At 29.4% G+C, this 15781-nt stretch overlaps 2 protein-coding genes across 13 annotated transcripts; both read left to right on the top strand.

Moving 5' to 3' along the window:
- Positions 1-616: 616 nt before the first annotated feature.
- On the top strand, positions 617-6120 carry LOC8281398. Of its 12 annotated transcripts, XR_007214832.1 has the most exons (11): positions 617-823; positions 929-980; positions 1069-1142; positions 1251-1352; positions 1449-1595; positions 2725-2776; positions 3405-3478; positions 3624-3713; positions 5162-5251; positions 5362-5426; positions 5508-6120. XR_007214832.1 is itself a non-coding variant. In XM_015724118.3 (10 exons), the coding sequence occupies exons 1-9, from the start codon at positions 696-698 to the stop codon at positions 5241-5243; spliced, it is 801 nt and encodes a 266-aa protein (XP_015579604.2). In that variant the 5' UTR covers positions 617-695; the 3' UTR covers positions 5244-5251; positions 5508-6120. The 12 variants fall into 12 exon arrangements, 9 of the variants coding, with proteins under 9 accessions (XP_015579604.2, XP_048227015.1, XP_015579603.2 ...); XR_007214831.1 differs by having other exon boundaries at positions 5162-5426; XM_015724118.3 differs by lacking the exon at positions 5362-5426.
- An 818-nt stretch (positions 6121-6938) lies between these two features.
- On the top strand, positions 6939-8707 carry LOC8281397 (ubiquitin-NEDD8-like protein RUB2). Its single transcript, XM_048371061.1, has 3 exons — positions 6939-7382; positions 7586-7845; positions 8426-8707. The coding sequence occupies exons 1-3, from the start codon at positions 7290-7292 to the stop codon at positions 8535-8537; spliced, it is 465 nt and encodes a 154-aa protein (XP_048227018.1). The 5' UTR covers positions 6939-7289; the 3' UTR covers positions 8538-8707.
- The last annotated feature ends 7074 nt before the right edge of the window (positions 8708-15781 follow it).

The following is a 15781-nucleotide window of genomic DNA, read 5'->3' as shown; positions in this document are numbered from 1 at the left end:
GAAGGTAATTAGGCTATTAGTAATCATTGTAAATAATCATGAAAAAAAGAAAAAGAAGTTTGGATAATCAAAGGTTAAGTAAGGAAGTGCAACTTGTGAATTTATTTGTGTAGTTTTTTGTTCATGGAATAAATTGTTTTTATCTATATCTATCTATATAATATATTTTCCAAAATAAATTTTTATATGAAAGTTTTATAATTGTTATAGCTATTTTATAAGTAAAATAAATCCACACAACAATAAAAAAATTAATGACATATATTTATAAAAAATATAAATCAAATTATGTTAATTTAAAGTAAAAATATATGCAAAATCAAAATTTAGAAATATTAACATATATAATTATTAATAATTTTTTAGTCAACCAACTTCAATATCAATTTGCAGTAGATGATTGGTCGGGCGAAATATATAATATTGTAACTTTAGGGGGACATAATATATAATGGTAAAATATAGAAAAGAAAAAGTAATTATCCGTACTAAAAATTATAATTTAATTAACTTGTCTTATTTCTTTTATTAAATTTAATTAAATAATGTGGATAAAGTGCGCGGTTTTTCTAGTGACGACGTGGAGTAAGGGTACCCACTATTTGGCATTCCTTGTTCTTCTTGATATTACTGCTGACATTTCTACTGTAACAGAATCAGAAAAACTCGGAACCGAAAGAAAAGAAGGAAAAACGATGGCAATTCCAATATTAGCAATTGGATTAAGAAGTGCGTTCTTGGCATTATGCTGCGTAATGATAGCCACTCTCGTTTACACCATCTCCATTGATGGCCTTCCCTTCCGCAGAGACCTCCTCACTCCGTAAATATTTTTACTCCAATTCAATTCTCTCTCTCTCTCTCTCTCTCTCTCTCTCTAAAGTATTCTTATCAAATTCTGTGTCTAAATTATCGCTGTAACTTGCAGATGGATGACTGTTACTCTCGTTGATTTCTACATCAACGTTGTGCCTTTCGCTGTACTACTTTAGAACTCTGTTTTTATATGTATGTAATATGTGTGAATATGCATAGACTTACAGAGGTTTGTCTTAAATGTTATGACAGGCTTGGACTTACTACAAGGAATCAAATCATTTTACTGCGGTTATCTGGATAATTTTACTAATATGCTTTGGCAGGTACTTTTTCTGTTCTTCGTGTTGCTAGTGTTATTGGTAGAGTATGTAACTTACATTCAGACTGTTTCTTCTCCTCTCTTATGGTTTTCTTGTTTCAATTGTCTCCAGCGTTACAACATGTGCCTACATTTTTATTCAATTTCTTAAGTTATCACCTCAAGAGTCATTGCAAGATCCAATGTACTATGTTCTACTGCAGCATGATACTAAGTATGTATTTCTAAACTAATTCGGTTGTAAATTATCGATATTGTTATCTTTAAGTGATGACTCGTGCATAATTGAGAAATTTCTTTGCATTTTTAGGGATGGAGTGGGACAAAAGCAGAAGAATCATTCTTCTGTTGTGCCTGCAAGGATTGGTTTCAGCATTTTGGGTTGTCTGATGGCGGCAACTTTGGTCTACACTATTTTAACTGATGGTTCCCCTTTTCGAAAAGAACTCTTTACTCCGTAAGTCCTGTGCTGTACTATTATATTATATTTTCTTTGGATGGTTTACTCTTGACTCGTATGTTGTTGGACTTAAATGTAATCAATATCAATTGTAGAACACTTCAATTAGAACGATGCATAATTACTGTTTGAAATACTGTTCTTGTGATAGTTGAATGATTAGTTTATGTATCGCATAATGGTATTTATGAACATACTGATAGAAGGTGGTGATGAACATACTGATAGAAGGTGGTGATGGTATCTCATATTTTATGTGAAGAAACGTTTAAATATGACTGAAAGCTAGGTCTTTACAAATTCTTTTTAGAATGTGTTGAGCGTGATCAAGTAAAACTGTGGCCTAGATTCTCTGAATATACTTATGGAAATGCTGCAAAAGGACATGTTTAAGGATTAAATGATATTTTTTGGTATTTTAATTTCATTTTTCAATTCCTTGCCCATAGTTTTGATGTAGCTTGGTTTATGTGTTTGATTTTGCTACTCTTAAAGTACCACTCTGGCTCTTTGAGAAGAATGGTAGCATAGCATAGCATAGCATGCTGTTTGCAACGAGGGAACAGAAACTGGTGGAAGGAAAGGGGAGAAATGGAGTTACTCTTCCCTTGTTAAATTGTAGAAGGAAACAATATGGAAAAGGGTTTTCCATTCGAACTCCATAAAAAAATACATCGAAAACTGGCAGGAAAACAATCTTTACAATTTTTGCTTTTCTTCTTCCAAGAAATGCATACGATGGAATAGCTGTAGTTTATTTAGTTTTTTGTTCCTTAATATAGATTCTCTATTCCTAAGTTCTGCAGTACAAAAAATATTGAAAAATTGGAAAAGAATGAAAACATCCCTATTGATCTATGATATATGAATGGAAAAAAACCCCGACCACAGCAAGTGTTTCCTTTCTTTTTGTTTCTTTACATAGGCGATAGGGGGAAAAATCATCAAAACCCTTGTTATTTTATTTAGAGTTAATTCAGACGAGAATAGTTGGAATGCTATAGTCCTTGCTAGTTAGAATAAACTGCATGGGCTCTCAGTACTTAATTGTTTATCCAGTCTGCCTTTAGTTATGAGGTCTTACATGTCTCATGTAAACATGATTCGTTGCACAAACATTTTGCAGGTGGATGGTTGCAACACTAATTGACTTCTACATCAACATTGCAGCTCTTTCAGTATGTCTGAACCCTTTTTTTCTTTTTCATCTCCATTATCAGTTGAAAGATTTCATCAGTTTTTTATCCTTTTTAACTTTTGAGATTCAATAAGAACTAAGACATTTTCGTTGTTATAAGAAAACTCAAAGCAGTCTCATCTATGCAGGATGTTAAATAATGTAATATGGTGTGCTTGCACCTTTCTAGCACACTTCTTGCTTTTACGAGAATTTTTAGTATTAATTAGAAGGAGAACTTACATTTAGCTTTTGGGAAGCATGAATGGAAAACAATAAATCTTCTATTTTCTTTTCAACAGTTTAAATTTCAGAAATAACATGTTATTCACAATATTTATGAATTCATTTACACGTTGAGTTATGGAGTTTTGATTGGTCCTGTTTGGGGCAGAAGCTCTAAATTTCCTTTTGAGAATTTTAAGTAGTTCTATTGATTGGTCATGCTTGCAGTTACTGTTGATTGCCACAGATTATACCACTTAACAAGATTAGTGTTTTAAATAAAGTGTGTGATTTGAAGCAAGTCTTGTTTAAATTTGATAATTGTCTTTAGATACTTTTGATAATCAAATAGCAATTTTTATGCATTATATTATCAATAATGTTCTTTTGCATATGAATTTTAGGTTTGGATTGCATACAAGGAATCAAGTTGGCTTCATGGATTCTTGTGGATAATTTTATTGATTTGTTTTGGCAGGTAATATATCCTTGATAATTTTGGCTCTCAACGATTTTTCTTATTTATTTCTGAAAAATAATAACCATAAAGCTCATCTGACATATGTGTTTCATTGCATTGAACAACTACCAACAACTGAATTTTCACTTCTTCAATTTTTCAGCATTTCTACTTGTGCGTACATAGTAAATCAGCTGTTGCAGCTTACATCTCAAGATCCACTCTACCTAGTTTTACTGAAGAGGGATAACAGGTGAGAGAAATAATTTGTTCTTATTTTAGTTTTGCACTAACTTTAGTATTTAAAACAGCACTCAAAAACCAGTAGGTATTTGGCCTAGTGGGAGAGCTCTATGGATTTCGGGTAGGTCTCAAGTTTGAACCTCCGCTTCCCCCTCCCCATCAACAAAAAATGGTATGCGAAAAGGCATTTCCACTTGCTCTTTTGTTATCCTTTTGAACTGATAAAAGAATTGACTATGTCTGATAGGAAGTTGTATTTTCCTTTTTGATGAAGTCTAGTAAACTTCATAAGTGTACGCTCAGGACTTTCTTAGTGGAAAGAGGCATAAAATGCAGTCTGATTTCGAGTTTCTAAAGAGCCTTTTATCTAGAATTGGTCCTCTCAAATCATAATCCTGGGAGGTGCACCAAGTTTATTAGTTTGCGAGCATTTTCATATGGGAAGGAGATTCTTGGTGGACTCACTTGGGCATAATGTATGCTCAAGGCACAGGGTTGGGCAAAAGAAATATTAAAGTTCCTTTTGTATGTTGATTGACTATTCAATTTTGTGTTTTCAGCTTAGATCAGGGATCAGGAGGTGACATGTAGTATGCATGGGTGGAAGGTGGAAAAACATGTTTGTATAGATGGCAGGCTATTCCTTCCTGCTAATACGTTGCAGTATATGCCCGAATTTGATGAAGTTAGCATTTAACAGTCTTTGAATTAAAACTTTTAAGCAATCACTCAGGATAATAATTTATTGCGCAAAACACTTATAATTGGTTATACCTTTGCTGAGCACAAAAATAAACTACTTTAATTATACCTGCTCTTTTATTATCTGTTAAGAATCCTTTTTTTATGATTGTTTATGAGCTGTACGATTGGTCATGGTAGGGCAGAAAGCAGGTATGAGAGAACTTAGTTGGGAGACAGCATGACAGGAGCTCATGGACATGAAGGAAGGTTTTAGGCCAGACTTGTGTGTTTATATACAGTTATGACAGCATGCTTCTATACCTTCTTGATTCTCATTGAATTAGTTAAGCAATCTTCAAATTGACTTCTTTAAAACAAACAATTGTTCGACAGATGATCTCTGGCCCATGCATTATCATTCAACATTGATTGTATATGTATTATCAAATGTATTCATATTTTACATTTAGAAGTATGATTGCATGATAGATCATGCATGAAGGTTCAAATGTGCACTTGAAACCCTTCTGACGACTATATTCCAATTCTCTATTTATAATACCAAAAAAGCTTTGTCTTGGTAAGGTGGCCCAGCATGAAATTTTACAATGCAGTTCTGATCACTTTCACCATCTGTCTCAACTGTATGTGCTGGAACCAAGTACTGAGTCATTTTCCCTCCATGGCCTTGAGAGCTTTCATGCTAAAATTATTTTCTGATGGAGTTGCTTTTGCTTGCCATGATTCCTTGTGTGTTCTTTGTTGTTTTTCCAGCACAATCCCTCATTTATCTTTCCAGCACATTCCTATCTCCTTCAGGATCAATTGCTGCTGCTTCATTTTCATCACCACGTAGCAGTGCAGGTAAAAACAACCCAGCTTCTGTTTCCTGAGACTCATTTTCCAGCTTACTGTGACTCGTCCAAATACAGCTCAACAAATTGGAATGCTTGCATAATACTCTTCCCTTGTAGATTTCAAGTTGTCTGAGATCATTTTCGCAATACTCAACTACCTTTAGCTGCGCCAATACTCATCAGTTTGCGACTCAATTTTATACTGTAATGCTTCAAGCTCATCACAAGTCTTTTCTTTCTAAAAGCCTTATACTGAAATGCAGGTCTCTGGGAAGCAAAGTAGACTGGTCCGTTGCTTCTTTTCTCCTAGCTTCAGCTTGCCCCGAATTGCAAATCACCAAAACTGCTTCTATGTGTCTAATTTTCCCTATCCATATCTACATACATTTTCATCTCATCGTGAGTCAAGCCCTCAAAAACCTTGTTTATCTTCGTCAATTCTACACCAGGATTGTTCGATAGGTTCCATAACCTGATCTTTATTTTGTTTTCAGAATCTCAAAACTCCTTTTCTATTTTTGTTCTCCCATTCTTGTAATTCAGATATTGCACGTTCTCTAGCCAAGATGGCTAGTTAACTCTTTAGCAATTTGCCTTTACAAGTGCCTTTTCTTCTCCTCTTTCTCTTTTTCAACTTTTCAACTTTTCAACTCCTGCAATCTTCCTCTCTTTCTCTTCTTCTCAGCTTCAACTGACAAGAAGCTTCGTGGCAACATACCACGAGCAACAAACCTTTCCACCTTCTTCCACACCACAAGTTTCTTGTCATTTCCGGCGGTGTTAGTTTTCTTGGCATCCAAATTTTGGTATTTATTACTTCATGAATTATGTCGAATTCAATATATCGACATTGATAGAAGAAGTGTTGGTTGAGGAGATATCTTGACAAGGGGTCATTATTTAATATCACATAATAAAAGATAAAATTAATATTTCTCTAAGAACATGTATAATCAGTGGAAAAAATTAATTATTGGTGAATTTTTCACTTATATTGCATGGAATTGGTAAAAAGAAATTTATCATTCTATTAATAATTTTTTTTTCAAATGATTGTGATTAAATCTAATAAATGTAATAGTTAAAATATACATTACACTGGTGTCATATAACACTAGATCAATTGCCCTTGACAAGGAGATACTATTAATCTTGACAACAGATTGGTTAATTGATTAAAAAAAAACTCAATAAAAACCAGCGAGTTGATCTTGAAATATTTTAGAAATGAATCATTATTTAATTTTAGATGATATTGGTTTTGTAGGATTTATTTTTAATAAAACATAAAATTATTTTATTTTTAGATTTTTTTATAAATCTATAAAATAAAATATAAGTATTATTAAATTAACATATAGTGTCTGCATTAAATAAAAAGAGCAACTTATTATTATATTGGTGAGTTCCATCTAATTATTATCGATAAATTTAATAAATTCAATGGTCCAAAATATCAATTATTTTAATCCATTGTCTTTAATATATATATATATATATATATATATATATATATATATATATATATATATATATATATATATATATAAAAGGAACTGTAAAAGCAAAATGAAAAGTAAATTTGATCAATTGACCAATCTGATAGTTATTTCAAACCAAAAACTGAAGCTAAAAGAATTTAAAAAAAAAAAAAAAGGAAAACTGAAATTCAAACAAAAATTCAATTTGGAACTTTGCCAGTTTTTGTAATCGTACCTAGTGGCTATTATTTTTTATTTTTCTGAAAAGGAAAAAATGGAAAAAAAAAAATTAAAGAAATGAGAGAGAGGAAAGAATCTTGTGGGTCCCGAAGGTACTGTCCGACTGCGATCCATCTCTCCAATTAGATTTTAGAAGATGAAGATGTAATGTCCAATTGGCCACTTCCTCCTCATTTAATAGAACCTCTGCTCTCCACCCTGAAATCAATCTTTAACCTTTGATTTCATTCAATTTTAATCTCTCTTTTTTCTTTAAAAACTCTCCTCCTCTATAAACAATCAGAAAAAACAGAAGGAAGCAATCAGAAAAGGAAAAATCTAAAGATGCAGATCTTTGTTAAGACCCTTACTGGTAAGACCATTACCCTCGAGGTCGAGAGCAGTGACACCATCGACAACGTCAAAGCCAAGATTCAGGTACCCTTTTCTCCAAATTATTTGTTCCATCTATTCTTTTTTTCTTTCTGGGTCTGATTCTTTTGACACAAAATTTTTTTCTTTTTGATTTTTTAATTTGGGGGTTGGCTTTACTGTTGCAATTATCTTATGGGTTTTGTTCTTTTTCTTGAGTTGATGAACTTAGTTTGATACTTAATGAATTTATCTTTGTTTGTTTCTAGGACAAAGAGGGGATCCCTCCTGATCAACAAAGATTAATATTCGCTGGTAAACAATTGGAAGATGGTAGAACACTGGCTGATTACAATATCCAAAAGGAGTCAACTCTTCATCTTGTTTTGAGGCTTAGAGGAGGAACGATGATAAAAGTGAAAACTCTGACAGGAAAAGAAATTGAAATTGATATTGAACCTACTGATACTATTGACCGAATCAAGGAACGTGTTGAGGAGAAGGAAGGAATTCCTCCAGTGCAGCAAAGGTAGTATATTTTATATGCTTGTAAACTATATTCATTGTTAATATATATGGTTTTTAGGAGGTAATAACTTGGCTGCATTTATTGTTATATAGAATATTAATCTTGTAGGTGCCAGAGTGTTTCTTGAATTGCCTAAATTGATAGCTCTCTTATGCGAAGAGTTGTCCTTGTAAAAGTATATCATTTAAACTATAAATAACTCTTTGTTTGCACATGATATTCAATGTTTAGTAACCAAGGGTGTCTATCAATGGCTACATGATTAGTTAATCAGTATTGCAGGAAAATTATATCGTGCATCAGTTGTATTAACTGAATGCACCACAACTAAGTATAATGAGAATCTTGCCCATTTACAAAAGGAGTCATAATTTCATAAAATTTCTTGTAATCCATGAGGATCTTGATCGGATCCTTGTATGTTGAGTTGGTGTAGTGGATACTTTGTACAACTTCTCGAAATGCAGCGTCTGTCATACTTTTCTTTACCTAGTTTCTTTATTTGCAATCATGGTGGTTTTCTGAACTTCCATATGGATGCCAATGAGGATTTGTTGACGCGTGCTGCTTCTCTTTGCAGGCTCATCTATGCTGGTAAGCAGCTTGGAGATGACAAGACAGCTCGTGACTACAATATAGAGGGTGGCTCTGTGCTTCATCTTGTGCTTGCATTGAGGGGTGGCCGCATTTAGATAGTGCTTACAATATCAATAAAGTTTACTTAGTGATGTTCTGTAACAAAGTAGTCCTAAACGGGAAGTTGGTAGTGGTATAATGTTGGATAAACACAAGGATATGAGAGGAACGTTTTCTGCTGGAATTTATCTAACTTCTGTTTCTTTCTTTCTTCCCCTTTTCTCAACTAGTAGATGGTATGCATGTTTCCTTTTTTCTTTTCCCCATCTGAAAAGCTGTTTTAAGGTTGATTGAGGTTTTATGGAGAAGCATTAGAGGGGTTTGATGATTCCTATTTATTCATTGAAGAGAATTGTTAGCGATTTCATCATGGCAATTTTCATGATCTCACAGTCTTGTCTTGGAGAATTTTGGATTTGCATTGTCAGTTACATTAGCACTTTGATTTATTGCATTACATATTTGTACCTCCATAACTTATCTTACCATGGAAAATAAAGACGGGGCTTAGAACAATATGATGATCTGCATTACGATATGTGTTGTCTGTTTATAGGTTGGATTGCAGATGGTCTGGAAATATTATAGAGTAGGCCTAACTATAAAAAATTCCAAACTTTTGCCTTTTAGTAAGATGTTGGTGAATACTTATAAAATTGTCAATTTATTCATAATGTAAATATTTTGGTATGATTTTAGCTAAATTGAGATCTCAGTTAAAATTAATTAACATAGCATATGAGATTGATGAAACCAATTGTTATAATATGGATTCAGATCCATGTAGCTTTATGGATCTAGGATCCATAAATACGTGTGGAAGGAAGAAACAAAAACGGGCGATTCATTAAATCAAAAAATACAAGAAATTGCTGCGTTTTGAAACAGAAAGTGCAAAAACAAAAAGAGTCATATTTTTAGCCACAAAAATAAGGATATCCTACGTGTCCTGCATCTATGACTTCTCACTAATAAAAAATGCAAAGTTTTAATTTTAAATTTTAAAAAGAATAAAATAAATAAACATATCTTTGTAGCAGAGAGCATGATCTCCTCAAACATCTATCCCTATTTCATCGGTGTATAAATCCACTTCCCTCTCCATTAATGGCAGTTGATTCAAATTCCTAACTTAGATAACACTATAAAATCATCTCTCAGATCAAGAGTTGTTGTGTTCATCAAAATTCAATACTCACAGAAGTCTATCATAATTATTCAGTAACAGATAAGAGGTAAGTTTCATATTTTTAAGGTGTTGTATTACAATGAAAAATTCATCTCTTGAATCACTAATGTTCATTTATATATAAATGTAATCATTATGATTATACTATTTGGGTTTACATTATATGATTTAGAAAACTAATGAATATGATCATTGAACATTTTTATATTTATTCATGTTGTTTGGTTTATCATCGTATGAAATGAGATTGGGGTTTATAAAAATGAAACTTTAAATTAGGATTTCTCAGGCTGAATGATTAGAGAAAAATTGTATCTATACAAATTTGTACATTTTATGCATTTTAAATGAACATTACTATTCTTGGTTATGAATATCTTATACTTATACAATGAACATTCATCATACTGGAAAATGTAAAATCAACATTTTGTATTATAAAACATAAATATTACAGTATACATAATGATTATTATCCATTGAGTGAAAACTTTTATGTTTGATTTTTAGTCTAAATGATCATTTCTATTCAAGATACTGAATATTACAGTTTAGCATAATGGTTTTTATTTTAATGTAGATTATGACAAACAAAGCATACTTCTAAACCAAAGAAAAGGAAAGTTAGAGAAGAAGAGCATACGTCAAGTGCAAAAAAGCAAAAAAAAAAATTTTACTTCAACTGAAACTAGTGCTACATGGAATGAACCACTTTCAAAATATATGAATAGGTGTAATCCTACAACCCCACAAAGAGAAGAACAACATAAATAATAAGAGAGTAACTTTTCAAATGAAAATAGAAGCAAGAACGATGCTGCTATTCATAAAAACAAAAGAAGAAGAAGAAAGAGTATACTAAACTAGATTTTATTATAAGAATGTTACCAATAGGTTTGATGAAATTAATTTAGAGATTGTTTATAAAACAAAGAGAGGTTCAACAGATTGGGTTTGAAAGTTTGCTGGATATGAAATTATTAGAATATGATAGAAAATTAACTAAATTTCTCGTCAAAAGTTTCAACCATTACAGAAGCACAATAAAATTATAAGGACGTGAGCTTGCATTAAACGAAGAAGATGTTGTGTCTATAATAATCTTCCTTGTAGAAATGTTACAGTTCTTGAAGCAAGCAAGACGGTAAAAAGTGCAAGTTATAATGAGCTGCTAGAAAGTTGGAGATTAAGATGGAATGTGACAACTGGAGGTCCTGCCACAAGTAAGGTGCCAAAAGAAATAATAAACAAATGAGATTATGAAGATGAATTCAAACGAGACAATGCAACTTCAAGATCTTGTACTCTCTCATCAACAGCCTGGTGCATTCAGTAGGAGACTGGAAGAAGAACCCAACATCTTTCTTTTGTGAACCTGTCACTTTCTTACTGATAAAATCATATTTTAATTTTATTCATTCTCAAAAATTAAAATGTTCAATACTATAAATAATAATATTCATTAGATTATTTTTTATTGTGTGTTGTGATGATATTTATATTTATAATTTTTGAATGTTTATTAACACCTCCATAAATGTTCATTAACATGTTTTGAAATGTGCATACCCACTGTCTTCCATATTCATTTATCATATCTCCTTAATGTTCATTAAAAATATGTCCAATGCTCATTAGTATTATAATGTATTTTCTCTATATTATTTTTTCAATAAACAAGATAGAGTAGAATTCAAAAGAAGAGATGTTGATAGAAAATTTCCAATGTTGTTGAATTGGAATAAAAAACTATTTTAAAAAGAGTAAAAAAGAAAGTGAAAGAAGGCTTTTTTAGAAAAGAAATATTATAAGAGCCTTAAAAAAAATTTTAAAAAAAGAAAAGAAAGAAGATAATGTTGTTGCTGATGATAACATTGTTGCAAAATCAACAAAAACTGCAGATGATGTCAGAAAAGTAAATATTCATTACTTAGATATAATAGTATTCATTTTTTATAGAATTAATATTCATTAACAGAAACTTTGTCCACAGAAGTCTATGGACAAAGTTGCAGCTGCATTGAAGAAAATGGCAAGTGTTGTAGTAGAGTTTGGAGAAGTTATGACAAAAGCATGAAGGATGGAACTAATAAATGATATTCTCAAGAAAACTTCCAATTTTGTTTCAGAAATGTACAACAACTTGATAGGCTCATAGAAAGAAAAACCAACTGCTTCAAGAAATCTAAATCAAGATGATGATTTATTCAGTGATCCAAAACTTCTTGAAGCAGTAGCAGAGCTTGAAAATGCAATTCTGAAACAGAACAAAACTATTGATCAACCTACATTTTCATCGGGACTTACACCAGATGAAGAGAGTGGAGAGTATCAACCAAATGAAGAAGAGATTGAAATGTTCAATAATACAATATTTTCTGATGTTCTAAAACCTTCAAAACCATCATAAGATCCACCACAAGGAACAGCTGTAGCAGTTCCAAAAACAACAGCAAGCAAGAAACAACATAAAGCTTATTAAAATACAAAAGTAAGAGACAATGAACCACAAACACTAATTGCTAAAAAGCAATCTATTGAAGATGGAGCAACATTTGATGAGCATGATCATTAATTTTTAGAAATTTATATGGATTTTTTTTTTATGTTCAATGTATGGATTAAAAAAAATATATATGTATTCAAATATTTTTAATCTATATATGACATATTAATAAGTATTCATAATAATTATCTTTAATGTTCATTAATCATTTCTATAATGTTCATCAACTCTATCATGAATATTCATTACATAAATATTAAATTTTCATTACTGTTTAATAAAATATTCATTAATTCTCTGTAAAATATTTTTAACTTTTTTTTATTAAAGTTCATATGTATATAATCTAGAATAAATGAGGAGTCAGAATTAGAAATCGAGAATGTAAACAAAAGAATGAGACTAGTAAGGAAATACAAGCGCCTTCCATTCAAGTTGAGGTCTCCTTTTTGGACAAGATATAATTAGAAATTGACAAAAGTTACACTAAGGGAGAGCCTAATATCAAAATATGTATTTATGGAGAGTGATCAAAAGTAAGATTAATGTTTTAGTATTTTAATTTCTTAAATCATATTTAGACCATATTACATCATCTAACTAATTATTTCTTTTATATATAGTAAATGTATGTTCAAATTTCAAAAATGGCTAGATTTCCATGAAAATCTCAAGAGCTTGTATGGAGATGAAAAAATCTTAGTAAACATTATAGATATATGGAGTGTAAGAATAAACCTGGTTGAGAAAAGCACTCAAAGCGTACCTAGAAGACTCTTTTTCTCCGTGCAATCATATGTGAGTACATCAATAATAAAAATATTTATTAATTAATAATGTTTATTTCTTGAACTATTATACTTTAATTTTTTCAGCTACAATTAGAGAATCCAACAACATTCATGCTTAAAGATTTGACAAGAGATAAACGTCAAAAAAGTTTTAACGAAATAATTGATTTAGAACTGAGCTATTTACCATAAAATACCTTGACAGATGCAGAACTTGTAAGTAATTGGATATATTTCTAACAAAAAATTATTGTTTAATTTATTATAAATCCTTTACTTACATATACGTAATTTTAATAGGTATTCTTTATTGTTCTCCGTGAAAGTCAATTACTTCCTCATTTGCTTCAACTTCATCAAAAATAGATGCAACATATAGAGAACAAGAGCCTCCCAAAAAAAGGTTCATACTTTGAAAAGTATGAATATTGTCCAAAAACACTGATAATATTAATTACTTATTATTTAAAATATTCATAATCTATAATCAAGATGTTTATAACTTAAAATTAAAATGTACATAATCTATATTGGTTTATGTATTTTTAGCATACAACATTTTAAAACTACATGGGGAAAAAGGATCAAAAAATAAGTGAAAAGGTGAAGAACTTCTCAGGCATTTCTTGAAATTTCTATGGCAATCATCCAAAAACCATGTTGATTGTGGCGTGTATTGCATGGGCATATTGAAACATTTAAAAGAGATCTTCTAAATTGGAATGTAAAACTGAAAAATAAGATAAGTTTTCAATGTAAAATTAACTTTTATAATAACTACAACTATTATATATATTAATGTTTTTTCATTGTTAATGTGTTATTTGCAGTTTAATGAATTGAAAGTGCTTAAAGCAAAATACTATTCCACCATTCTCATGTTAAATTTCAACATTTACAAGATTAAAATTTTGAAAGAAGCAAAGCAGTTCATTGAATGAAAGAAAAATAAAACATAATAGTGGACATATTTCATTTTTTACATTTTAACTATTTAGGAACAGATTTCATTTTCTATAAGGTTTTAATTATTTTTAATAATGGACAAGTATTTTTTATAATATGATAATTAAATGTTCATAATAATGAACATGAATAAAATCTTTTGATGAATAATCTTTAATTAAATATTGAACAAACCACTAATGTTTATTACAGTATGTTAAAATGTTCATTAACATTCATACTCATAACATTTTAATTAAGATTTTTTGTTCATTTGTCTTTAAATAAATATTCACTGTAATACAATTAAATATTCATGAAAATATACGGTTAAAATATTAAAACTGAAACATAACAATAATTCTTTAAGGAAAAGTAAAATATTGAATATACATAATCTATTCTCATTATATTAAAAAAAGTAAATAAAATTACAAAAAAAAAATCAGTTCTTATCAACCATTCGAAGTATTAAAACTCAATGAATGAACAATTGAAGTATAACTTATTGAATTCAAAATTGGTATAACATTTACCAATTCTAAGCTGCTAGAACTTGGGTGTATAGGATATCCTTCTTCAACTATTTCATGAACAATTTCCTAAAAAAATCAACATATAAACTAAGATAAATATAACATATATAAATTAAAAAAAATTCACAAATAAAGTACCTGAATTGAATTATGAACTATCATTTTTATTTGCGATGGATCCATTTTAGCATTTTTTCTGTGCCTTTTTGCTTGATTACATTTTTTCTCTATAACATTCTTGACCCTTTGATTAGGCTAACCTTTTAATCTACGAATATGAAAGAAATTTCATCACAATCTTCTAAAAGAACAGACTAAGTCTCACTCACAGTGTTACAAATTATATTAATTTTTTAATTAATTAATTTTATTTTATTTTTTAGTCTCGTAAAATATTATTACTAAAGTTCTATAAATTTAGGAGCCTTTGATAAAATAAATATGCAATATAAATTACTTAGTGCTGTAAATATTTATTAATAATATTAATAAATTATTTATACTCTTAGTGGCACAACATAGTTTAAACTTTTAAAAAAGTTATCACCCCCGAGTAGGAATATATACTGTATAGAGATTGATTTATCTTGGTTTGAGGGGCTGAACTGAACTGCAAATAAAGTGAATCGACTTGGTTTAATTCATATTTGGTTTCAATCAAAAAATTTGTTAAATTGAAAATAATTTTACTCGATTTAGATATTATTGTTTCTGAATAATAACAAAAGTAGTCATTTACCCATGTATTGCACGACCGTTATTATTATTTTAATTATAAAATCAAGTAGATATATACAATTTAATAAATTTTTTAACATTTAATATTAATTTATAAAATTTTATGAAATAATAACAAACTAACTTTTAAAAATATTCTTAAATTTTTTTAAAATCTTAAAATCTTATTAATATAATATTATATAAATTAATATATTAACAGAACTTATATTACTATTTCTTAAAATCAAATTTATTATATAATTAAAATTAATTTATTATTAATATAATATTAAAATATTATTTGAAATATTATTTTCTAGAATTATAATTTTTATTTAATTATAAAAATAATTTATTAGTTAATATAATATTAAAATATAATTAATATATTATTGTCCTAGACAATGTTTAATCAGCAATTTAACTTATGAATTAATAAATTATAGAAAAATTATAAAATTACATATAAATTTAAATTTTATATGTCAAAAGTAAATAAATATATCTAAACAAGAATTTTATATATAAAAAATTAAACATATATATAAAAAAATTTAAATCTCAGAAATATATATATATATATATCACACAATTATGAAAATTAATGGCATCA

Source organism: Ricinus communis, chromosome 2, assembly GCF_019578655.1.
Source record: "Ricinus communis isolate WT05 ecotype wild-type chromosome 2, ASM1957865v1, whole genome shotgun sequence".
NCBI lineage: Eukaryota > Viridiplantae > Streptophyta > Magnoliopsida > Malpighiales > Euphorbiaceae > Ricinus > Ricinus communis.
The sequence above is the reverse complement of the archived record's forward strand: the minus strand, read 5'-3'. Positions and strand labels throughout refer to the sequence as shown.

Excerpts from the sequence above, each read along its gene's own strand:
- LOC8281398 (XM_015724118.3), top strand. The coding sequence starts at position 696 with ATGGCAATTCCAATATTAGCAATTGGATTAAGAAGTGCGTTCTTGGCA. Across the intron at positions 1,143-1,250 it reads TTACTAATATGCTTTGGCAG|CGTTACAACATGTGCCTACA; the intron begins GTACTTTTTCTG and ends AATTGTCTCCAG. Across the intron at positions 1,353-1,448 it reads CTACTGCAGCATGATACTAA|GGATGGAGTGGGACAAAAGC; the intron begins GTATGTATTTCT and ends TTGCATTTTTAG.
- LOC8281397 (XM_048371061.1), top strand. The coding sequence starts at position 7,290 with ATGCAGATCTTTGTTAAGACCCTTACTGGTAAGACCATTACCCTCGAG. Across the intron at positions 7,383-7,585 it reads ACGTCAAAGCCAAGATTCAG|GACAAAGAGGGGATCCCTCC; the intron begins GTACCCTTTTCT and ends GTTTGTTTCTAG. Across the intron at positions 7,846-8,425 it reads ATTCCTCCAGTGCAGCAAAG|GCTCATCTATGCTGGTAAGC; the intron begins GTAGTATATTTT and ends TTCTCTTTGCAG.